The 26,641-nt window shown below is 35.9% G+C and overlaps 1 protein-coding gene across 1 annotated transcript in view; it reads left to right on the plus strand.

Annotated features, from left to right (window-relative positions):
- The first annotated feature begins 19,732 nt into the window (after positions 1-19,732).
- Positions 19,733-26,641, plus strand: part of LOC128205415 (cell death abnormality protein 1-like) — a 36,319-nt gene continuing 29,410 nt past the window's right edge. The window contains exon 1 of the mRNA XM_052907020.1: positions 19,733-20,580. Coding sequence (XP_052762980.1) covers positions 19,866-20,580 — 715 coding nt within the window. The 5' untranslated portion in view covers positions 19,733-19,865. The remainder of the gene's footprint in view (positions 20,581-26,641) is intronic.

Below are 26,641 nucleotides of genomic sequence, written 5' to 3' on the forward strand. Positions count from 1 at the left end.
ACGCTGATGTTTGGATACACGGGCCAAAATAAGGTAGGGACTTCTCATGTATAACATAGTAATCAATTCTTAATTCGGGAATCATTTAATCCTTTTATAATATTTTACATTTTTATCCATTTTATATTGTTTAACTGTTGGCCGATTCCTAATGACATAGTAAATTTCATTTAAGGAGACGATCGAAATAAGCATTCCTCTACTAGTGTTCACTGCCTGGGACAGTTCGAAAAATACTCTAAGATCCGCGTCAGAGTTTCTGGACTTCATTAACTATGTTGAGGAGGCATCACGAACATCAACAACTGGGGGACCAATTCTTATTCACTGCATGTAAATAATTCATTCATTTGCATTTTGAACATATCAAGCAAGATGTACTACTTTTTTATTGTTTTATCTAAATAAACGCTTCCAAGTTTGTTCTTTACATTCTTAAGATCTATAAGAGGCATTTTAAACTATGTATGAGAAAATGCATTTAAAATGTATTTAGAAACGTTATTAATTTGGTTAATGAGGTGCAATATCATTACCAGGGACGGAGCCAGGAAGAGCGGTTTGTTCTGTGTTATTGCCCTACTCTTGCAAACGATGGCCGTAGAACACGAGGTCAGTGTTGTAAATGCTGTCAGTAAAGGCCAGACGAAGGCTCGCTATCCCAACCCAGGTGATTACAACCATCATACGTTCAAGTATATCTCAGTAGTTCTTCAAATAGTGTCCCTGAAGTTCACAAAATAAGAATCAATGCTTCAGAAAAGTTCACTGTGAATTCAAATGATGTCCCCGTACTTCCACACGAGTGTTCCTGTAGTCTCACTCAAATTGTATACATGTAGTTGTAATGAGGCGCCCGGACCTTATAAATAGTCCCATAGTTCCAAAGAGTATCCAAGATGTTTCTTAAAATATGTTTCATGTAGTCTCAAAAAGTGTCTCTTTACTTTCGGGAAGTTTCCCTACATTTTCAAATAGTTTCCATGTAGTTACAGTTACAAACAGTACATGTGTATTTTTCAATAGTGTCATTATGGATTAAATACATGACGTGTCTTTGTGTCTTGTTGAATTTGACTATAGTAAAGATAATTGTGTTTACGTTTAACGTCTGTAGACCTCTAAGACTGACAACTGTTCTGCAATACTTGAATTGAATATACTTTAATGTTCATTTACATTTCATGTTTTAATCGTGTTTATTTTTTCAGTCACAGTTCGAGTTCTGCAAAGAGTGTGTTCTAGCGTATATACAACATGTACCCAAACTTCAGAGAAACACATACGGATACTATTAGTGTGTTCTAGCGTATATCAAATCTTTTGAATACAACATGTATTCGAACATCGTGGGAATACATTGAAATAGCATCAGTGTGTCCAACCGTACATCAAATCGCTGAAATATAAAATTCACTCACACAGTGGAGAACGATTTTAAGATATGTGTTCATATTGTCTACTCCAATATTTCGAGGGAAGACACTCAGATTATATTCTAGCGTACATCAAAACAAAATTGTTCTAAGCAATTTATATTCCATTTGTTTTTACTGGTGTGTTCATATCGTACCCACAAATATATTTATATATTCAACACAATACTTATCTTGTATAAATAGTGTATACACATTTAAATGTACAGCATTAACATTATACACTGATCAACTTTGCTGCAAAGAATATAAATATTCACAACATTGAGAATTAAGTACAGCTGTTATCGAAATATCACTTTTGCATCTGATAAATATTTCGTTCTGTGACAAGGACCAATACATTTACTATTCATCTACGGTTTGAACATTTATATCTTTAGACCATTATAATATTTATTTTATAATATTAGGGATAATAAATCTTTATATTACAATTCAAACCACATAGACAAAATTTCAAGTTTTCTTCGAATGTAAAAGATATAAAGAGTCAAGAAAGTGCTTGTATCCTTACAACTTTGAATGTGATATGTGCAATGCTAAACTGTCTGCTTATAGTAACATTGAACGAATCATCGCATTTAAGCACAAACTCCTACTTAGTAAAAAAGGCTGTTCGTAAAACCCCATATTTGTCATGATATGTATATATAGTATAAAATAAAAGACCAGTCTTACAATTGTTCTTGTTTCCCCTCCCTATACCGCTATATTTATATAAATAATCGTTTAAAAATTGTCTTAATTGTTATTGACCATACATAGTAAGGCCTAACTCGTGACCTGGTTTACCCAGTCCCTGGGGAACAAATTCTTAATAACTGCATGTCAGTCATTCAGTTATTTGTATATTGAATATATCAATTAAATTTTAGATGTCAAATGAATTATTGTATCGCAACAGCAACCTTTGCCTTTTGCCCTTTAACAGGGTTTATTTTTAAAACTCGACTACTGGGCTAGTCCTGTAAGTTTTCATTTTAATAAATAGACAAAAGTCCCTGCATGTTTCGGCAAATGTCAATAGTCCAACAGTGATCTACTGTAAGTACTGATAATTTAAATACAATAGAATACACTGATATCACTGTGAATAAAAAATGAAAAACTAAATACGAAGGCACTATGTATAATCGATTATTTGTTATTTAACATAATCATTTTTACGAACGTTAATTATTCAACGGTTTAAGAACACAAAGCTTTAATTTGGAGCGCTAGCTTAGAAAAAAACATATAACACATCACAGCATTTCTTTCTTAAACATGTAGTAAAATAATCTAAATAATCTGCACTAGTTTAAATTACAAGCTTCCTTGTCCCATCTTAAGAAGTAATAAGAGGCGTATGGGATAATCGACGCCCCCAGATGTGTGCTTAATGTACGTGTAAACAGGCCCAAAATGACATAGACGCTGGTACATACTGCATGTTAGTTTGGTGTTATATCGAAACTTGACCATGTGTGTTCGAATATTGATGACTATGCATGACGGTAATAGCAATCAAGTACACACTTAATATCGTACCAATGATTTTGACCTTGACCTTGGACCTACATACATTGTTCTTACATGTGACACGTCGATTTCTCATTGTGAACATATGAGCTTCTAGTTTTAAATATCATAAAACAAGGCAATGTTAAATTCCTGACATGCCAAACGAAATTTACCTTTTTACATGGGACACGCCGACGACTCAATAGGAATTTAGGACCCGTTATTATATTCACTCAATTTTATAGCCTTATATTTATTTGAGTAAATTATTTACCGAGTTATTAGTTAGGTTATGAAACGTCAGGTAATTACAAGTGACGCATAAAATTTATCGGAGAATGGCCTAGCTCCATACCGTTCGGTATAGATGATGTATGGGAGAAACATTCCGTTCCATACATTTAGGCATAAGGATTTTATTTGAGAATGATCCAAGCTCTTTCATTTTGAGATTAGTTATTAGTTCGAGAATGATCTGACCCCGTACAGTTCGGTATAAACTATCATTGTAGAATGATCAAACTCCATCCAGTTCTTATGCACTATTTATTGAGGATAACCCGACCCCCATACAGTTTGGTAAAAACTATGTATTGGAAAATGATCCGACCCCATCCAGTTTGGTATCAAGCATTTATTGGAAAATGTTCCGACCCTTTCCAGTTTGGTATATTGTGTCTAATTTGGAAAATACGCTTATTTTACACGGTTGTACTGGAGTCAAACATATATTCCTCAAATCTGTGTAAAATGTAATTTTTATTGTCACACATGATGTGGTTAAATATCTGGGGAAAAAGATACCGTATGTATTCCCAAGAAAGTCAATGACCTATGACACAAAATGTTTGGATAAAACAAATATGTATATCTAATCACAAGATAAGAGACTTTGTATATATTGTCTGAATCAAAATTTGACAGTTATTGATTGTGAATATCATGCATTTTTTCAATGTCCTAAATTCGATATTATTCGTAGACAATATCTTTTTAATGGTATTTATCTGGGAATAGTTTAAATGATTTCTACTCTTTAATGTCTACTGAAAATGATAATACAATATTGAAGTTAACAATCCATTTATACCATCTGTTAGACATGATAAATGTGTAAATCGTATGTTACAACTACTATACTATGTTTGTTTTTTGTACATTTTGTATATTTTAGGCCGGTGGCTTTTGTTTATTTGAATTGAAGTGAATTGAATTGAAGTACAAACGTATTTACTTTAAAGAATAACAGGATTATTACAATCTGACTAACATAAAAGTTTGCAACATTCATTAAAGACACAGTGTTTAGTTACATGAAAAAATCATGTCGAAAATAATGAAAAATAATAACCTGCTTAAGTATCACCTGTTGGCAATACAATATTAGACATTTTTGCACAGGTTATGCTTTCTGGTTACATGTAAGTATTGTAAATTTCATTTAAATTGACACTTGTATCAGTCTAGATTTTCTTAATGTTAAAGAAACATACAGTCGAAACCCGTTGGCTCAATATCACAGGGGCCGGACAGAATACTTAAAGCCTCGCAAATATCGAGCCAAGCGGTGGTGCTTACATAGAGTAAAATAAATCGGTCCTTTGCCACACATTACGAGCTTACAAGAAAATCGAGCCAAGCGATATCGAGCCAAAGAGTTTCGACTGTTTACTGTGACAAAATCAATACAAAACTATCTTAACCATTCACATAAATTTGAATATTTACAAATTTGAATGTCATATGGTACGGTAATTAATCTGAAATATTCATATATTTATTTATTTCCTCCAATTATGAAGAGCAAAACGTATTTACAATTGATAAACATATACAGTGATATCACATAATATATATGTAAAGTACATGTTTCATCTGTTCACATTTACAAAATGTGGTTGATAATCAAGCAATTCATAACAATAAATAATACAAAATACAGTAATGCATAATTAATATCGGATATAGTACATCACATACTAGTTTACATGTACACGAGCAGTACATTTAGATAAGGTGCTATAGTTTAAGCATAACACCTAACACATGCAACCATTACATCATAATAAGTTAAGCAATCGTTACTACTTGCCGAAGCAACACTTAACAAATACTGGCACTGATCAGCATCGGGCATTGACATAAACAAGCTAAACTTGCGAATACCATACGCTTTAATGATAGAGTTCCATACTTCGTTCTGCCATTTGTCTCTTATATGACAAAAACCAAGAACATGTTCAGTCATGTTTTCAGTCAATAAACTGCACAAGTTACATCGCTGTGGATATGGGCGTGAAACAACGTTTCCGATAGCATTTAGAATTTTTACACATAGTGGACGATCTTTTGGACTGTTTCTGGCGATTCTCCAAAGAGGGGAGCATTTATTTTCTTGCACAACATTTTCAAGTGCTAGGTTACCCCCTACGCTCGTTATATCCACAAACAATTTATGTTTTACCGGTCGAGTTACGTTAATGTCAAGTAGCTTCTTCCATGCAAATTTCGATGGAAATATGGCATCATTTACATATGTATTTAAATAGTACAACAGGTTATATTTTGTTAATAGTCTGTAAACGTCGGGTATAAATCCAAACTGTTTATCTAATTTCAGAAATCGCACAAGCCTATTCACAAATAACTCCTTGGCTAAAAACTTGCATGGGAGCCGACATAACTGGCCAAATAGTTGAAGTTTCCGATAGTCTATCATTGTTTCGATATCTGTCATATTCAATGTACACAGTGAAAAGTTTGATGACATACTTTTGCGGAAACCTTGCATGTGCTTAATACAATGACGATGAGCAACTTCTAACTTTCTCATGTCATTTGCCGAGTACTGATTCCACATTTCACATCCATATAATGCCTTTGGAAGGATTTCACACTGGTAAATTGTCCTCAATGTTATAGCACTGATCTTTTCAGGACATATGCCACTACTACAAATGCTAAAGTAAGCCCCTCTTAGTTTAATACACGCTTCGCGCATTGATTCGGTGGCAGATAAATGTTCATCACATACAACACCCAGGTGCATGTATTTACCAACGGTGGCAACTAAATTCTGACCAAGTGAAAATGTTTGCTGTGGTCTGGTAATGCTACTTGAAAAATTACACACAACGACTGAGCATTTACCTGGGTTGTAAAAATACCGCCACCGTCTAGAATAATCCCAACAGATGTCTAGCATGTTATCTAGTCCCGTTTTAGAAAAAGACACCAATACCATGTCGTCCGCCACTGTCGGGGAGCACATCCTCAGGTCATGGATACAAAGACCATTGCCACTATTTTCCAGTTCTTTGATTAATCCGTCTATGAAAAGGAGGTACATTAACGGTGAACTTTTCCCGCCCTGTCTGGTGCCTTGTAAAACTGGAAATTCCTTCGAGTGATGTCTTACACGGCTAGTCACATTTAAATACATATTTTGAAACGCAACCAAGGTATTACTGTCAATAACTGTGGATGAGGTTTCTTTGTCACGCTCCTTGTTTAGCTGAATAAGCTTGAATAAAAGACCGTCGGTCCAGACACGGTCAAAGGCCTGTCTACTGTCCAAAAAACAAAGGTACACTGTTGACATGTTTTCTTTAGCAAAGTGCAGACATTCCCGGAGTGAAAATGACGTCATGATACAACCAAGATGATCCTGAAATCCACCTTGCTGTCTGTTCAGCTTATGAGTAATAGAGTCCTTACATCGACTTAGCAGTACTAATTCGTAAAGTTTGAGCAGTGTAGAAGACAACGTGATAGCGCGAAAGTTATTGGGGTCGTCTTTTGACTTTTTCCCGCCCTTATGGAGTGTAATTATTTCACCACGCTTCATCAAATCAGGAATATATCCTAGACGCAACATACTAGTGTACAAGTTTGCAAGAGTATTGGACAAACCGTTTCGCCCATAAATCAAATGTTCATACCTAACACTATCTGGCCCACACGCCTTTCCCTTTGGTAATGTCTTTATCGCGTTTTTCACAACTTCAGGTGACACGACAACTTTTGGATCAAGGGTAATTTCCGCAAATGACTGCTCCACCGCCTCTGTTATATGTTCTCTCCAATTCTCGTCGAACTCGGGTGATTCTGATGGGGAATAAAGTGACTGAAAATACAAGCCCCACTGCTCTGTAATTTTCTCCCGGCCTCTGCACATCTCCCCGTTAAACTTAATTCCATCACCAATCTTATTCACAGAGCTATTCTTTCGCGCTTTCACTGATTTCCAGAAATAATCGGAATCTGTTTCAGCCGCCCTTTCAATCGTATGGTCCAGATTTTGCAGAAATTCTTTAACTGTTCTTCTGTGTTTACGTCTAAATGCACACTTCGCTTTTTTGTACTCAACATATTCAGAATAATTTTCGCCTCTTGGCCTACCAGCCCGGCACCAGCTATCACGTAGCACTTTCATATTAATCTGTAGAATAGAGAGCTCTTCCGACCAATATGGTTTAAGGTGTCTCTTGAAGATCCGTTCTGGAAATGATTTACTCGAATATTCTAACAGTTTATCACATACACTTTCATACAGTTTGTCAATGCCCCTTTCGTCACATGGGTCTATAGTAAACTGGTTAAACTCATAATGCAATAAAGATTCATAGCAATGAATGTGATTTACCTTGACTTTTTTCCAGTTAGTACAATTAGGAATATTATTGGCATTAAATTCATTTTCAATACAGTCAACAATTTTAATCGCTAAGCAACAAATAATAGGTCTATGTCGAGAAACGTTTAAACAACAGTCATCCGCAACTTCACAATGTGTCACAAAGTCAATATTCTCCTGTGGTATACATATATAGTCTATAAGTGACGTATAACAACCGTCATATGATACGTAAGTATTTTGTCAGAACGTACACACGATGACAATGTATTTATAGAACACATGTTACGATCATTTAAAAATTCTATCAAACACTTATCTCGGCTGTTTAACGACGGCGCACGCACCTTGACGTTAAAGTCACCCATGAAAATCGTTAGACCCATTTCACTGTAGGTATGATGAAAATCATACAATATGGAAATATAATCATAATATATCTCAAGAGAGTGGTTTACACAAGGCAGGTTTACTTGAAAAATATACATATATTGTCCAGGTACAATTTGGAATTGAATACGTACAATACGATCATCATTTATATTCAATGGTGAAATAAAATGGTCAAACCGTTGTTGCCACAATATAGAGACACCGCCCTTTCCTACCCCACATTGCTTCAGAGTTTTATCACAACATGTATAATGATTGTAATCACTTGATATCGAGTTCATGAAATGCGAGTTGGATGGCAGCAACCAATGTTCTGATATACCACAAATGTCTATATTTCCCTGAGTTAATACATCACAAAGATAAGATGCACTAGACATAATTCCCGTAACATTCCATGTAAATAGATTAAGATTGCACAGACTCATAAATATAGTTAAAAAGATAAGTATGGTTCGCATAATCATAATTACAATCACAATGCTAACTATAAATGACTTATGAACGTCCGTTTTATTAGTCCACTAACTCAGCCAATGTACTGAATGGGTTTTTCCACTCGCACTCTCTCCACTGTGTGACTCCATTCGCTCGCCGTCCCTCCGCCATCTGTTGCATTGCTGCTCTAAACCTTGGAGGAATATCACGATGAGTCCCCGACGGCCGACTCGTTTGGCGCTCGCTTGGTTCCCTGAGGGTTCCGTAGAGCCCTTTCGCTCTAGATGAGGTAATCCGATTGCCCCACTCCCGGCGGACGCCGGTACGCCCATCCGGTCTTGAAGTTGCCGACCAATTCCTTGGTTCCAGGAGCGACCCTTGTGACCGCCACGGCTCACATGTAACGTAGCTCGGCCAGAAGTCATCCTCCAGCACATAAAAAGTTTGTTCATCTGACGCGAGAGTTAGCTTTACCAGTACCCGCTTTGCGTTTTTCCTTAAAGGGAAAACACGGATGCCTTTTACAGAAGGCCCCTTCGTCGATATGACAGTTGATAAAAGTTCCGTATTTACCTCACTACTAAGTCCAAGTACACAGAAATGTTTATTACCGCGCTTGCGTTGCACAACATGAAAGTCTTCACGCTCGGTGACCCTAACCGGAATAGGGTGCGATTCCGTTTCAATGTACGTGGTGTTGTTGTTGCCGCCGCTCACAGGGGGGTCTGGCCCCGCCTCCCATACACGTCTATCACGTTGTTCGCCGTCATCATGTGGTAACGTTTCAGATGCTGCCATCTGAAACCCCACAGTAGAGTCTCCATTTTCAAAGGTCCCAAAACTGTCAGACGGCACCGCCGCTAAAGTAACAATATGCTCCGTGTCAAGAAAACTCTCAAGGCTCCGTACCCTGTCTTCCATCTCTGTTATTCTTGCTACACATGAGCTAGTAAGTTCAGTCATTTTATCTACAGACGAGCTTGCAGAAGTTTTTATTGCACTTTTACACTCTAGTATATCCAATCTTATACTTTGCAAAACGTTTCTGGTGAGACTCAATTGTTCAGATCTAAGTTTGTCATTTATGTTTAACGACTGTTTAAGCAATATAAAACCTGCCTGTAACGATGAAACAGTGTCCTTTAGCATGCTTAACTCAATAGCACAGATACATTTCTCTGGCTGTTGCCCTGTATTTTGAATTTTCAATGCCTTTTGGTAAACGACTGAGCTTTTACGGCCCTTGCCGGTGCTTATCATGTTTTTCAGTACACTAGGATCACCGCCCTTTGTTACCTCTATAATGTTGTAAATGTCCCTTGCTAACCGAATTGGTAACGGTTCTCCACTCCTAGTAAACACCCGCCGCTTCAGTTCAGCAGTTTGGCCGAATGGAAATGTTTCATCAATGTGTTTAAGATGCTTAAAATAATGGCAACGCAGTCTTTCAAGATCACTTTCGCTCGACGCATAATCACGCATGATCTGTTGTACACACATTTCCTTCGGGAGTTCTCTGTAATGCTTAACTAGAGTCCGATATTCTTCAATTACCCGGAAGTCCTCGTCGTCCACGTCACTCAAATCATCTTCGGTTCCATGGCAACTGTCCTCATCACATGACAAGTCACATGCTATATCACCTGGCCGATCACCTGACAAATCATCTGACCGAGTTCTTTGCGTCACTGATTCTTGATTGTACACGCCGTTGCTAGGCAACATAATGTCTCTTAAGCGTCCTACATCTTGACATTCGGCAACAGGTACTTTAACATCCGTGTTGTCATTCCCCATGCATGGCTCGTATTCTATACGGTATTTCACACCGCCCTCGGTCATCGTCAGTAGTCACTCAGTGCATATGGTTCAGAGTTCACGAATTCTGAAGAGCTCCCTGTACATTGCTGTCACGCTGGTAAAAGCTTCTTATTGCGCAAAGTTTAAATGTTATGATACGCTACGGTATTTTATTTGTAACATTCACTAATTCTGTCGAGCTGCTTGATACTTGATGTCACGCAGCAAACATAGTCTTTCTCAGCTGCTGCTGTAGTATCAAATTCTCAATTTCTCAAAAGTTGCTTTCGAATCCTAAAATTCGATGTGAATTTTTCCACCAATTAGAAAACATGTAATAATATTTAGAAGTTATCTTCTTAATGTAAGCTTATAAATAAAATCATTTAATCAACCACCAAAGTAAACACCTTTCGTATACTAACAGCTATAGTTTAATCGTCATAGTAGAGTGATCGAGTATAGATCGTTGATCTTTTCAATTTTGATATACGTAAATTACAACATATATGAAAACCATTGAACTAAACAAGTTCATAATCGATAATGTTTCATTCAACCATACAATTATTAGAATAATAAAACAATAACAAATACGTGGACTAGCCACAAATTCAAACATAATTCAATAAACAAAAACAAAATGTCTGGTTTTTCAATCTGTTAACAAATGTATATACGAGTAAACAAAAGGGATGAAACCTAAAATAATATAATGTTTTAGGTAAAATGATTTCCTCCTCACCCTAAGATTCGCCCCTACGTCTGTCTAATGAAGGGCAGACACATCTTACCGATAATTAAGTCGTGTTTATTAAAGAGTGATGTCTTCTTGACCAGTTGAATATGATATTTGAACAGCACATGTCCTGTCAGTCTTGCACTGGTGATTATTGCATTATATAAATCAACGTGTGGTCGACATAGTAGTTAGGCTTTACTGACTGTTCCCGGGCGGCACCTAACAATCCTTGATAAACATACCTACTTTTTATATATAGTATGTATGCACTGTGCTGCTTGTGAAGTTTTGTGCTGTTCTTCCATGTTTCTTGTTTGTGATTTTATGTTCTATGTATTTGTCTTTTACCCAGTGCCATTAAACCGGGTTTTGCTACTAAGCTTGTTTCTGTAATTTTTCGCATAAATATGGATGAGGGTAGGAATCACTCTGTGATGTTTTGCACCTTAACCAGTTTTTGTATTGGAAGGGCCCTTGGGAAGGACAAGACTCATTTTGTAAAATGTGTTGGTCCTTTGCGGGATATATGTAAAATCATTTTAATGGTATGATTGTTTGTAAGTTAAATAAATGAAAATTGCCGTATAACGATATTGTTCTTTTTAGTATAAGGTAAACAACTATTACATTACACGATGTGGAATACGGAGAAGCGTTATTCTTCTGAACCATGGTCGCTGGGTTGCGAGAGTACTTTAATTCGAATTTAAACATGAGTCGATTGTTCTTTATATAAATGTATAGTGCTCATAATTAAATTAAAATCGAAGGTATGTGTTTACCTATTATGTATTGCATAACCTATTGTCTTAACTCGTATTGAAATAACGTTTCTTCTAGTGCACTTGTTCAAATTAACGATAAATGTGTACAATTGCATTTAACATGTTTCAGGTGGCAACCTTGGATCAAACCAGAAGTAAACATAAATTTGCCTCCAATTTCCGCATATTGCAAACCTAAATAAACCATACTACCATTCTACCTCTGTAAAAGACAGAACCATCTTTTGACAATTTTTTGACACTGAAATGAGAAACAGACGTTTTGGGGAAAACTGTTTTTACTACACAAACCATCGAAAAAGGTCTAAATGGAACTGCATACACAATGTGTTGACTATACGTAATGTTTTGATGTACTTTTGTATTAATAGACCCACTAGAAGTTAAATAAATTGTTTGGATGTCCTTTATACAATTTCACTTACAATGTCATTTCAGCGTATCGTTGATGTTTTTTGCACAACAAGGTGGCGTTCGAGCTAGTTGCTGCTTTAAAATACCATTTACAAATGGTCTTACATACTTGAGAGTCAATGGGCCAAACAAAAAAGGTACATTTTTTATTGTTGATTTGTTGCAAGTGGTTGTTGAACCATGTGAGATTTAAGACTGCTATAATAGAAGAAGATACAGAAAAAGTCGAACAGACAGAAGAATAATAGAACAAAGACTACAGTAAAAAAATTCATGGACCTTAAAAACCTTCAATAATTGCCATATATCCGTAGTGACATTTCACCATAGACAATAGTTAGGTCGTATACTAAATGTGTTTCATAACAATATGCGTTGCATATTTGGCATAACTGGAAATTGATCAGTTTGATTAACATATTCGATATTTTAATTCTTCCCCTGGCTTGACGATGGAGCTTAAGTTAAACACAAACGTTTCATAACATTAAATATCTGTTGGACCTTAGCGTTGTACCTTTATACAGGGTCGTTCTTTAAATAATAGGCTACTGGGATTATCCCCGTAATTCGTTTTGTATTATATATACTTTTACCTCATAACTACGACTGTACACATTTACATATAACTCTGCGGGGTACACGTTTACAAAGTAAATATATTCATTTAGTCCAAAGACAAAATACAGTTCCTTTCAAAATAGACTTATAACATTACCTTTCCTGTGTGTGCATTAAAAACGTCAGTCAGAGATGAACAAGCAAACATGGCTTTTCCTTACAACCAAGTAATAGTTCTGACACGATGTAAGATTTTAATAACTAGGAAAGGGCGGAGTGAGCCTCATTGGCTGAAAACTGTAAACGCAAAATCTGACGCAGGTATCGGATGAGTGGAAGTATGCGGACCTTTAAACACCAGCGAGAGTTGGAATTCTGCATGATCAAGCCTAGTACTTAATGAAAGCCTATCTGCATAACAATAAGCCAAAAATGTAAGTTGTATTCTAAATGGCATTTAATCATAACTCAAATGTCATATTCGGTGTACAAACGTGATAAAAGTACTATGGTTACATTCGATTGACGGCTTTTCAAATACTTCGATCACCTTACTTCACAACAATAATGACACGTCTTTCACACAATTTCAAATCAACCTTGTTTGCGCGATTATTCTCAAACTATTTTTTTCTGACAAAGAGAAATATGACAATGGCAAGGAGTGCGAGTACTACAACCCCAAATCCGAGTCAACCTCCTATACAGGCCCCTGGTGACTCTGATTGCTTTCCATCCTGTTATGAATATGAGAGTACAAAATATTGTCACCAGACTGTTAATTAATGTTAAACTGACGTAAACATGTATGCAGGTGAAACATTGTCCTGACAGTGAGCAAATAAAACAATTATTCTCTTGACACTTGTGCTCATTTATAACCCAAGCGAAGCCAATTGTCATAATGAACAGTGGCTGCTGAACACGAGTAGCAATTCAAGGACACATATTGCAATTCTCTTGTACACATCTTCCTGTATCACAAGAGTCACATTGTTTTCCTTCGTACAGATTGCTTCGGCAGCGACACTGTTCATAGGATTTGTCGCACTCGTTATCACCACAACCTTTACCACAGCCATACTGACAATTTGACCCATTTATACCCAAAACATATGACTGACAACAAGTATAGCAGTCAGAAGTTGTACATTTTGAACTGCTGTTTGACATAGGCATCGGGTGCACATTTGTTACATCTACCACAAATCCAACCAGTTATGCAAGAACATGTTCCATTTGCTCTTTCACATTTTCTCTCTTCGCTAGGATACGAACGTTCTTATTGACACTTTGGACCATTTCTTCCAATGACACAAACTTCACATTGAGTACTTTCATAGCATGTTACAGTCTCAAGCAGCTCCATCAAAGTCGCATATGCAATTTATACAGTCAGTTCCACATTGTTACTATCAGTAAGATCCATTATAACCTTGATCGCATGATTAGCCACTGCTTGAGCTGGTGCATTTAACGCAGTTTGTTGGACGTTTATGGCGGCATTCACGACAAGCATCATAATTACCCTGTAATTTCCCAAAGCAACTATAATTAGAGGAACAGATACAGCTAGAATAACGGCATTTATCGCACTCACTAATATATTATACATACGAGTTTACATTCCTAACAAGGGTTGCCACGATATCTTCCAAATGTGCACGCGCAATCTCATTAAAAGCAAATTCCCAATACGCGTTTCACGACGTTACGCTATGTAACAGTATGTGAACGTCACGATATGAGTTCTTGAGATTGGTGCTAGTTTGTCGCATTTACTACCCGTTTTTAAATCCCATTACGCACGTTTCATCAGCATTAGTGTATCCATTGTTCGTACAGCAACGTAATTACTTCCATTACACTGTGTTGTAATTGCTAACCAGATAAAAACAATAAATATGAATATACTGTCCTAAATAAAAAAGTCCCTTTAATTGTTTTACCTGTTACAGTAAAATATTAAATGTAACTGATGCCCATGTTTCAAATGCATACCGTTCGAGGGCGACCAACATCACAGAATCACCTCACTCCGCCTTACTCAGCTGTCTATTCAATGTACTAAACGCAAGCATTTGAAACTGAATATATCTTTTAATAATTTTTTATAATGGGTTTGAGTTTAAATATTTTGCATTTCGAAATATCGTGATAAAAATGCGAATAGTTTTTTTCTCAATTACCTGGCAGTAACAGATAAACAGAAGTATATTATGAATATAATAACGACGTCTAATTTATAATTAAAAAAAGCTATTTCTTCTAAAACTATTTTAACATTTTTCCAACAAAATAAATATATAGTCATATATAGCCACACATTGCATACACTATGATTATCGCAGTTTTCTCTATACATGAAAGGAGTAAGCGAAATATGATTTAGATAGCTCTATTAATCTCACAAAGTAAATGATCCCTCAATGCTATTCTATTAGTTTTAGCAAAAACAATATGTCTAAATTGATTGCTTCGAGAATGAGAATGACATTAATACGGAAACGACTCAGAGATTTCAGGTCTTTACACATAATAACGATAATCTTATTTACCGCAGGGACTCTGAAAATTGCTTCACGCTGTTGGGTACTCGTGTAAAATGACATAATTCTCGTGTAAAATGACATAGAACCGTTTAGATGTAACACGGTCTACACTTTTGTTATAAATTAACACCGCTATGTGAGGAAACTAAGCTAACCCCTTTCCAATATTTTAGCTATCACCTAAACAAGGATTATTCCGATATGTTTAAGGCATAACATGTATTATGTTCTTGTGTATTGTATAGGATGTTTAAATTAAACTAATTCATTGCAACTCAAGCCATGGTTCAAGCTAGGTTTCACTTTATTCCAAATAATTAGTCACCATTCGCGTAAATTCACAAGTTTTATTGTCAAAACCTTACTAATTTAGGTCAGAAGAACGCTACTGGACAGTATTAGACTCGTTTAACATCAGGTTATCCTATATAATGATTCGACAACGTTTTCAACAGTTTATTCAACAAGATATAGCTTTTATATTTTTGGTCACTTCGAACGCCAAATTTTTGAAGCAGTCAACACTTTCTTTTGGGGCTATAGAAACGGGTTTAAGAATAATTAGGAAGTGCTGTGTTATAGTTTAATCTATGCTGCATGATTTATATTATCTTTAATGGAACCATTTTGCATAAACAGCAATAAACAGTTAAACATAAAAAGTGTGTGTTAAGACGTCTACATTTACCGGGTTTGAGTTATGTTTAAACGGTACGAGCTGCACTGGCAATGAGAATACATGCTAAGAAAGTAATTAAGGGGATGACAGGGTATAACCTTTAACAGCGCTAGAATTCCAGGTGTTGCTTCGTGATACACCATTTGCCAAGAAGAGCGCAGAATCCCGGGTGCTGCTTCGTGATACACCATTTTCCAAGGGAGATCATGGGTGACCAGAGGCGCTCCTCTTCATTGAAACCAGGGAGATCCTGAGTAACAATGAATTCTCAATCAACACATACACTAGAAAACAGAAGTCGAAGGCAGGCCGTCCCTGGACGCAAGCGAGCGCATAACATTTATGGTGGCAGCGATGACTTTCTGGTATTTTGAACATTTAATTAAAAAATTTACGTCATTATTCCTTTTTTCTAAACATCTTGAATACTCATTCCAAAGTCATTGATTTTAGCGATTGTTTTACCCTATGTTTAACTTAAGTAATTGTTTCGAAAATATCTTCAAGAATGCAGTATCAAAAAACATCCCAACGTCAACAGATTCGAATCACGAGGACGTAATATCAAGCTATTTTTGTCTAAAATATTGGTTTACTGCTACCGTAATAGCTGCCGCGAAAGTGCTTTCCAGATACGAAGGGTACCCTCATTTGGTTTACGTTACTCTTTAGTGTAGCAGTCGCAGGGTACCAGTAATTAGTGGTTCCCTTTAAAATATATCTATTCAGTTGCGTTCGTCTAGCTGCCTTTGTCGAGATGCTGATTGCTAATGCATAATGTTAATTATATATAAATAAGTAAACTTTCAATTGTCTTATTATTTTTATGAATATTATTATAACTAGAAGAATAAGTTGTAGTTGATTTTGATGATTCAAAGTTAACTCTTGACATATGACACTTATTATCAAGACATTATACTAAGCAATGAATTGAAGGTAACTAAAAGTTGTAAACATAGATAAATGCGGTAGTCAACCACAAATAGGACCAAAGCAATTGAATGTGGTGTCTTATCTTTAAGACGAATGCACATGCAAACAAAGATAAAATGTCATAAAGAAGCATCCATTAACTGGCAGATAACCCCTTTGATTTATCCGGTGTTTGAACAAAAGCGTGTGAAAATGATTATGCCATGCGTTTCTCAATGGTAATAATATTTTGGTAAAAGTCTATAATACATTACATTACACAAATTAAAATATAAGTAGTTTGAAAATAATATCGACCTTTGAACCTGTTGATTTGGAGTTTTATCGTGCAATACAATGCCAAAAAACGGCTTTTTTCACGAGGTCGTGCTCTGGATATTGTCTAATTTTTAAATCACTGTAAATTGTGTACGTTGCGCTAATATAGATATTGGTTGAGGATGAATTTTCTACAAAGCGTAGTCAAAGTTCAAAAGAAATAATACAATATATACAAATGGAAAAGGCATGTAGCCATAAAATTAACACAGACCTTGTTTAAGGTTTAACAGACAAACTAGACACATACATCTTAAAAGACACGTATGTCACACTTACATCGACAAGATAAAAAACGTTTATTGTGTATCATAACTAAGTGCTGAAATAAGTTTATGTTGCATAGCAATCTTTAGAAAAATGTAGAGCACTTAACCGATTATATTCCGAGCGAATCAGGAAGAACAAAACGTATATGCAATAATTTAAACCAAGATCTTCTTCCTTTTATCAATTTTCACACAGATTATATTTAAGATGTTCTGGTTGGTAAAGTTTTATAATAATTATTGAACGATTTTAAATATCATTTATTTGATATCAATTGATGTAGACACGATTCTTTTAGGAGTTTATTATTTTTTCAAGCAGGATGGTTCGATCTTTTGGAATTGGAATTATCTTCGGATTGCTCTTTTCAGGTTAAGTTAAATATTTTTTTGAAAGTGTTAATATTATTACATGAGAAAGGTATGGAAGTAATGTATGGAAGAAAGGTATGGAAGTAATGTATGGAAGAAAGGTATGGAAGTAATGTATGGAAGAAAGGTATGGAAGTAATGTATGGAAGAAAGGTATGGAAGTAATGTATGGAAGAAAGGTATGGAAGTAATGTATGGAAGAAAGGTATGGAAGTAATGTATGGAAGAAAGGTATGGAAGTAATGTATGGAAGAAAGGTATGGAAGTAATGTATGGAAGTAATGTATGGCAACGTCTTAATTTCTTAAAAACATTTACTGAATATGTTGTTGTAATCAAACGATACATTTATTACAATTAGAAATTAAATTATTTTTACAAACGTTAAAATAAAAGAGAAAAAAGAGAAAACAATGTTACCAACAATTGCACTATTCTCACTCGGTACCCATGTTTCTGCAGTTAGCGATCTTATCGACAGGAGACATACTCACAACTCGGTTTTAATGGAATAGCATCATAAACATAATAAAGCATCATAAATCATAAACAAGTTCACAAAGCTATCAATTTGGCCAACAGCTGGTTTTATTAAACTTGGGTGAAAGACTCAATCTGTTTTTTATTTTTTTATTTTCCATAACTGAATAAACAAAGTATAAACACACATTACGTAGAATTTCCCTTTAATACTACAACATACTTCATGAATAATGAAATAAAAGACATACTTACTCTTAATCGAACAGTGTTTGTAATTTATCTTTCAACAAATGTAGACAAACTAGTACGAGTATATCTGATCGTGTATTAGCGTGTATTATCATACCTCATATGACTTTCCCACGTAAAGTTTTCATAACCCAATCCATTGCCAATCATTGGCTATTTCATATTATTATACCTCACGTGACCTGCCCATGTTAATTTCTCAGATACCCATCATGGGCAATTTCGTACTGTCACACACTGACAGTACCGTTTTGACCGGTTGACATGGTGCTGTCACATAGCACGCGCGTCTAGAAATAGGCATTTTTTTGGCTTCCCAAGTCTGAGGTGGTAAGCGCTTATCAAAATGTGTTGTAAATCTGGTTACCGGTGTTTGCATTATGCTAATCGACATTTGCAACAAAATGACAGCTAATGTAAACTAACAAGAATTACAGAATAAATTGATTAAACTTGAAAGTTGTGTAATGGTAAAAATAAATTATATATGCATATAAATGTAACTGTGTTCGGAATATTAAGATAAATATTGCATGGCTTCCAGTGTGACAGTACATATTGTTAACATGAGGGGAATACTGTTACCCGAGGCGAAGCCGAGGGTAACAGGATGTACCCGAATGTTGACAATATGTACTCTCACACTGGAAGCCATGCAATATTTATATACTGCCACACACACAGACAGTATAGTTTTGACCAGTTGATATGGTACTGGCACATAGCATATGCGTTAAAAACACATTTTTGGTTTCCAAAGTCTGAGGTGGAAAGAACTAATTAAAATGAGTATTTTCCGGTGTATGTAACTTCTTGTGTATCAATACTGTATTTGTAACATTTTTAGACTTAAATTAATTGTTACCGAAAACAATACAGAATAATCTGATCCAACTTGAAAATTCTATAATGATGAAAGGATTATGTGTAATCGTGTAATTGTATTCGGTATAATAAAATAAATATCGCATGTCAACCAGGATGTCAATTTGCGGGTAAATACTGTTATCTTGCTTCGCTTCGGATGACAGAATTTCCCTTATATTGACAATATGTACTATCACACTGGAAGAAATGCGATATTAATATACTATTGAACGCTTTAACACTTAAATATTATGAGATTATTTCTAATGATAACCTTTACCTAATTTCGTTTTAGATATAATCGCACAGAATGAGTGCACCAATTGCAAGTGTTGTAACCACAATAGATGCTTTTGGGATGGCTCATGCACATGGGGATGCAAAGACGGGTACTGGGGCAATAAATGCTACAAGGAGTGCCATAACAACATGTGTGTTCAATGCGACAGTAACACGGGATTGATATGTAGCAAATGTGTTGAAGGATATTACGGATCAAACTGTGAACACAGTTGTCAACCAGGACACTATGTATATAAAAACGAATGCCGTATGTGTGGATTACCTGGATGTACATGCAACTCTCACTGGGACTGTAATAGTTGCGTAGAAGGTTATTATGCCAATCAGAAATACCCTAACTGTCTAGAATGTCCAACAAACTGTAAACAGTGTACAGCATGGTGTGTGGCATGTGAAGACGGATACTATCCGAACGAAAATGGTGAGTGTATCAATTGCAGCGTTAGGTGCTTGGAAGGGCACTGCGATTCAGTTTCGGGCAAATGCAAAGAAGGTTGCACTCAGGGGTTTTGGGGTAAACTTTGCAACCAAAAATGCAACGCGTCCTGTAACAAATGCAACCGATTTAATGGTGAGTGTTTGGAATGTGCATCCAACCGGAAATATGGACCGAATTGTGACATGAATTGCAGTGAGACCTGCGTTGACAAAGAATGCTATATATCAGGAAGGTGTACCAAAGGATGTTTAGAAAATTACTTTGGAGAAATGTGTGAACATGAGTGCGATCAAAATTGTATCAAAAGTGGCCATGGAACAAGATGTTCTGCTAAAAGTGGAAAATGCCTTCACGGTTGCACTTCTGGCTACACTGCAGCTGTGTGTCTTAAAGATCCACAAGGTAATGCTCATTAGTCTCACAACATTAAACGCATAGGCACTTGCTAACTGCCGCAGGAGGAATTGATCATAGGCCACCACATTAAAACAAAGGATAGTCATGATTGATTTAGGTTTCATGTTTAAATACGGTTGATACGGGCTTTAAACCGAGCGATGCTCGGCAGAGCCCTATTACGGCTACATGTATGCGCGTATACACTTAGTACTACTTTCTTTCAAAAGTGCAATCACTATGAGCCTGAACGAAATAGGTAAAGGTGATGGAACCAGTATTTTTCTGCTCATAAACCATATTCAGCGCGTGAATGCCGACACCAAAATTTCACCAGAGCGTGACGACACTGCGTTCGGTAGATCGTTATCGCCAAATTGGCCGTTTCCGTGAATATGCAAATTGAAACTACCTGATGCAAAATAGCGCCCCAGTATTTATCAAATTAGTTCAAACTATGCTTATAAACAATTTCTATGAATGCCCTAGGTAAAAAACAAAGACGAATAAATCATATTTCTTTAGGTTGTCGGAGATATATATTTTGTATTCAACTTTTCATAAAAGATATACAAAGGCATTGTTTACCATTCTAAACGAATGTCACTATCCAGTAGTTGTTATTATCAATGATTACGGATTTTACAATACTACTTAAATGTTTGACAATTGTTGATCGAATGGAAATGACCAAGAATGTATCCCTGTTTGATTACCGATTTCATTACGACTATGGACTACACCGGTACGCATAGCAGACCTTGTGCAAGGTATTATTATTAAAAAAAAAAATAATCAGTAAATAAAAGTATCAGTTTATTAAACTTATGGCATGCAGTTTACCAGTTCAGAAATCTCTTTGGCTGAGTGAGTTATTGTCACTGAAAAGATGGATGGGTTGTCTGTGAGCAACGACCATGAGATTATGACTTAGATCAAAGGATGGGAACACCTTTCAATCATCAACACGGCTGATTGAGCGATTGAGACTAAAAAGATATACAGGAATAGTGTGTGGCAGGGGAACTCTTCTTTGTGTGACAGATTGTTATTAAATTAAGAAGTTGGACGGAGATGTTGCGGGAGGGTTACCCCCACCTGCCAAGCGAAACCGTGGCAAAGTGCGAGATTATGACTAAAAAGATAAATGGACGGTTGCGGTCCGACACCATGGCTTTGTGGGTGAATGTGACTATAAAGATGAATTTTGTTTTCATCCAAAGATTGTGTGAAACATTGTAAATAAATAGTGTTGGAGGGCTGACCCCTCGTGCCAAACAACACTATGGAGGATGAGAGATTGTGACTTAATATGTTGATAGGGAGCTAGCGCGCTGACACCATAGATGTGTGAGGGATTGTACAAAGAAGATGGATGTGAACACTATGGCTGAGTGAAAAATTGTGACTGCAAAAAGTGATAGGGTGGGTGCGGACTATCATCATGTCATTTCAGATATTCTAATTATAACGATAGACAAGAAGGTGCCAACATCTGTAAACAAACAGCAGGGTTGAGGGATTAAAATTAAAAACATTGATTGGGATGGTGTGATAGGGTTTTCCTGCCAAGCAACACCATGTCAGTGTAACAGAGAGTAACTTAATGTTTGGACGGGGTGGGTCGCGGGGGGTCTCCCTTCCTGTCAAGCAAAACCATGCTGGAGTGCGAGATTGTGATTGAAAGATGAATAGGCGGTTGCAAGACGATTGTGTTTCTGTGGGCCACTTTGTGTGAAATATTGAAACTAAAAAGTCTGTCCAGGGTGTGGGAGAGGCGATCCATCCCGCCAAACACCACCATGGCTGAGTGAGAGTTTTTCGACTAACGCCATGGATGGGAAGGACACTAGAGTTTTACCTTTTCCATGAAACAATATGGCTGGATGAGAGAATGTTACAAAACTCCGCTTAATTTACAGGTGCACCTGTATCTTATTAAGATGTGCAGCTCCATAGTCATACGTGCTGGTATAAATAAAGTCGCAACTTTCTTTTAAAACTTTAAATTGGAGCAGCACCTCTTTCATAAATACAACTGTACCTCTATATCATAAATGAAGGTGCACCTTTATTTTTAGACCGGTATGCCTTTTCTTAGACCTGCGCCTTAAAACATTATGTGCAACTCTATTTTTTCAACTTAAATCGTCGTTTAGTGACTTTTTACGAAATTGGGAAGTCAAACTGTACTGGCTTGCTCACACTCAATGTTATGGTCAAATTTGTTAAAAATAGCCATTGTTTCAAAATTCCTGCTCGTTAATATGGTAGAAAAGTCTAAATGAGACTACACCATTGCCGACTAAAAGAATGTAAATGTTATTCAAATTATGTAATCTGATGTGTCCTTTTTTCTTAAAAACGTTCACTTCGACAATTTCAGGAAGGGAGTGTGGTGGGTGAGTGGTGTTAAGGGGGTTGCGTCATTGACTGTTTAGACCCTCTGCCCCATTTATTAAAATATGCTTGCAATAAGGCACCAGTTTCTCGAAAAATCGTAAGCGTAACGGGCTTAAAAGTCTTTGTTCAAATAATAAAATTTCATTCTGAAACTTGATTTTTCAAGACAAGAAACAATTTATACTGATAGTGTTAAACATAGTTTCATTGTATAGTCTAGAAATTCATTAAACCTTAATGAAGAAAGTTACATAATTAAACCAAATTGAAACTAGTGTGCTTAGCTTGAACCTGTTATGAAATATTTCCATAAAATTGGGCATAGATATATGACATACAGTGATACTATTGCTTAGTTATATGTTTGGTCATACAGAAGTTTTTGTACTATAGGACAATTAGATTTCTGTGTAAATGACGTGTAAACGGGATATGTCAGACAAGCACAAATTACAACTTTTTGTGTGTATTTCAGAACGCATCCATGCCACCTGGTTTTTGACATAACTTTGACCGATGTTCAGCAATGCAGGTATTGCCATGTTATGTTAAACTGGAGGCAATAAGTTTGGAAAAAACTGGACATTTGTCAAGTTTTCCCTGAAATAAAATTAGAGAAGCTTCTTAGCATAGACACGTGTAAGTATGTTACTTGCTCTTTGATATTTACATATCTATAATGACATCATTTTTTTATTTCAATATTGTGCTCCGATTTGATAAGCGTAACATCATTTAACCAATGATGTACGAGGATACAAATATCATCTATTCGTTTATACCAACGTTTGTTATCTGTTACATTTCTTTGAGAACAAATACTGAATTGTGAAGATACTGCCATTTTGAAATCGTAATGAATAATTATTTAAAATTTAAATTTACGTATTGATAGCACTTATTCTTGCATTTATGCTGTATGAACGCAGTTCTTCAAGCGAGCAAACTACCAAGAATGTCTAGCGCGCTTCATGGAAATTGCCCTACTGTGTTCATACAGCATAAACTCAAGCAAAAAAGCGATCAATCCTTAAATAAATTTAGGCGTAACAAAAACTGAGAAGCCTATTTTTTTAATCTTGCAGAGACCTTAAATGATTATTCCCAACCTTACACCGATATTCAACAATTATTCTCTATATATGGCTCAAGACCACAATTATATGCCCCTCCGTTGACCAAGATCCGGATGTTAATACAGCAAAAAAGTGCTTGTGTTCAATAATGAATATTTGAGTTGAAAAAAAACAAAAACAAAAACGGGTGGTCTTTTTGCAAAGAGCTTAACATAATTTGACACTGTTTTGCAAGAAAATGATAGATTTTAGTGTAAAAATTGAAAAAAAAATCAATGTCTGTGGAACTATGTAAATTGGTTGTTTGTAGCCTTATTCCGGCTTGACCTCAGGGTCACGTTTTACTCAATTTTGTGAGACACCGCATTGGTCAACCCTATGTTTTCTTGTGATTAAACTTTGTGTTCTCGATTGTTCTACAGTAGGCAGTTACTTGTTTTTCAATTAAGACTGTTTTCAAGTGAAAAGCCAGGTCAGTGTCTATATGAAACTGTTTCTGATATAGAAGAAGCTTTTGGAGGGGTGGCCTGCAATAAATTGTTATTAATTCTTAATTTATACAGATATTTGGTTGAAATTTGACCAGTTGACAGTGCTTAACCATAGAATATTGGTGTTTGAGTATGAACTTTGAAAATATAATATTACATAACATAAATCAATAAAATTTCATTTTTCTCTCCCTTTTTTCACTATCAAATTAATGTCTCGAAGAAGTTCCAACGGTTTTTACCTAATAAAAGAAGCCTCACTTTCAATTCGAAAGTATAAATGGAATGATTTTTAAAATATCAACAACATAAATTTGCTCAATGAAAAAGCACGGCCAAATGCATGCAGGCAAATGGCCGCGGCATATGGTAAGGTACTTTCACGCACAGTCCAATAAGGTATGGCGTTGTCAATTCCAGGTTTCCTGATAGCAAGTCACATGGCGTGAGACCACAGTTATTTTTACTATATGTTTCATATAGACACTAACCTGGCTTTTGACTTTATACACACCCCAATTGAAAAACAAGGACATGGCACCTCTAGAACAATTCAAGATACAAAATATAATCACAAGAAAACACCATGTTGACCATTGACCCGACTGTCAAAATTGAGTTCAAATACATAACCCTTCCGCCAGGGAGTCAATCGGCTACAAACAACTAATTTTCAGACTTCCACAAGCTATAATTTTTGCAATATTTACATTGAAAACTATCAATTTCTGCAATAGAGTGTCAATTTCAGTCAAGTTCTCTGCAAAAAGAACATTTTTTGCTTCTTTTTCATTCAATTTTAATAAAATATTGATACTTGAACACAAGCACTCTTTGTTTCTGTATTCACATCCGGATCTTGGTCAACGGGGGGCAGATAACTGTGGTCTTGAGCCACATAGGCAACATGTTCACAGGTTGCGATACCGGGTTTATCGCCAAGTGTTGTCTTAATCGCACCTGTCTTGGGCCACTTCTGGTCGCGGTGAAGCACTTAAGGTGGAACGCGACTATGAATATTTTTTCGAGTTACTGTCTGAAAATTGGTATTACGAATAGAAGAGCATATGCCCAGTTAGGGACTGTTTTTACTTTTTCAATATTCGGAACAGTTTTGAATCTACGAGTCTTCAAAATATACCACTGACGTCAATTTTGAGACGTCTGTCATATTTTTGCGTTCCAGCTACAATAACCGATATTTTCATCAATTCTTCGTTTACAGCTATGAAATTTCAACATCAAGTGCGTCTTATGAAAACGTGCACGCACATATATTTTTCGTTCTCTTGTTTTACGTTATTTATTTAAAATTCGTCTTTAACGTCATTTTTCGCGGGAAAAACCGCGTCGTGTTTCGCTGAAAAAAGTGCGCCTTTCTTTAATTCTTGAAAAAACTGCTCGTTTAATTTTTGATTTTTTTAAATACATGTATTCAATGTTTAATTACAAATCGCCTGATATCAAGAAAAGGGTACCTCACCGACTTCGTTTTTGCGCAATATCAAATAATCTAACCTCTATACCTGTTTCTTTTTCAATACGTAGTGTATTTAAACGTTTAGCATGACGTGAATCGAATTGGGGCTATTTTAATGAGAGGCTTTCTTAATTATTAAGCAATCTCATTTGCCAAATTATAATATTTTGATAATACACATCAATAATCGTTCCAGTCACTATGCTATGAGCTGTGACTATGCTGATTAGTGCTTTGTTTTTTTTATATAATTATACATCTACAGTAATAACACAACAATAAACGGTTCTACTACTTTATTAGTTACCAATTTCTTTAATAAGTATCAGTAGAGATCTGCAGTTATAATGCTCTAAACTAAGCAAAAGTATAGTAAATCCAGTGTGTGACACTCATTTCATACACAAAATATAACTAACAAACCAAAAAAATGGTAATCGACAGAAATCTGTATTGTAATAAGCACAAACGGATCCCGGCAGTAGAGGGGGTGCAGCCCCCCCCCCCCCCTTAAAATCATCCAAGTTTTCTTCTGTATGTCACTATCGGAGAAAAATGTAATAGTATACAGATCTATAAAATACGCAAATATAGAGTTCAGTGTCTTGAATCTAAGT

This window comes from Mya arenaria, chromosome 10 (genome assembly GCF_026914265.1).
Source record: "Mya arenaria isolate MELC-2E11 chromosome 10, ASM2691426v1".
In the NCBI taxonomy this organism is placed as follows: domain Eukaryota; kingdom Metazoa; phylum Mollusca; class Bivalvia; order Myida; family Myidae; genus Mya; species Mya arenaria.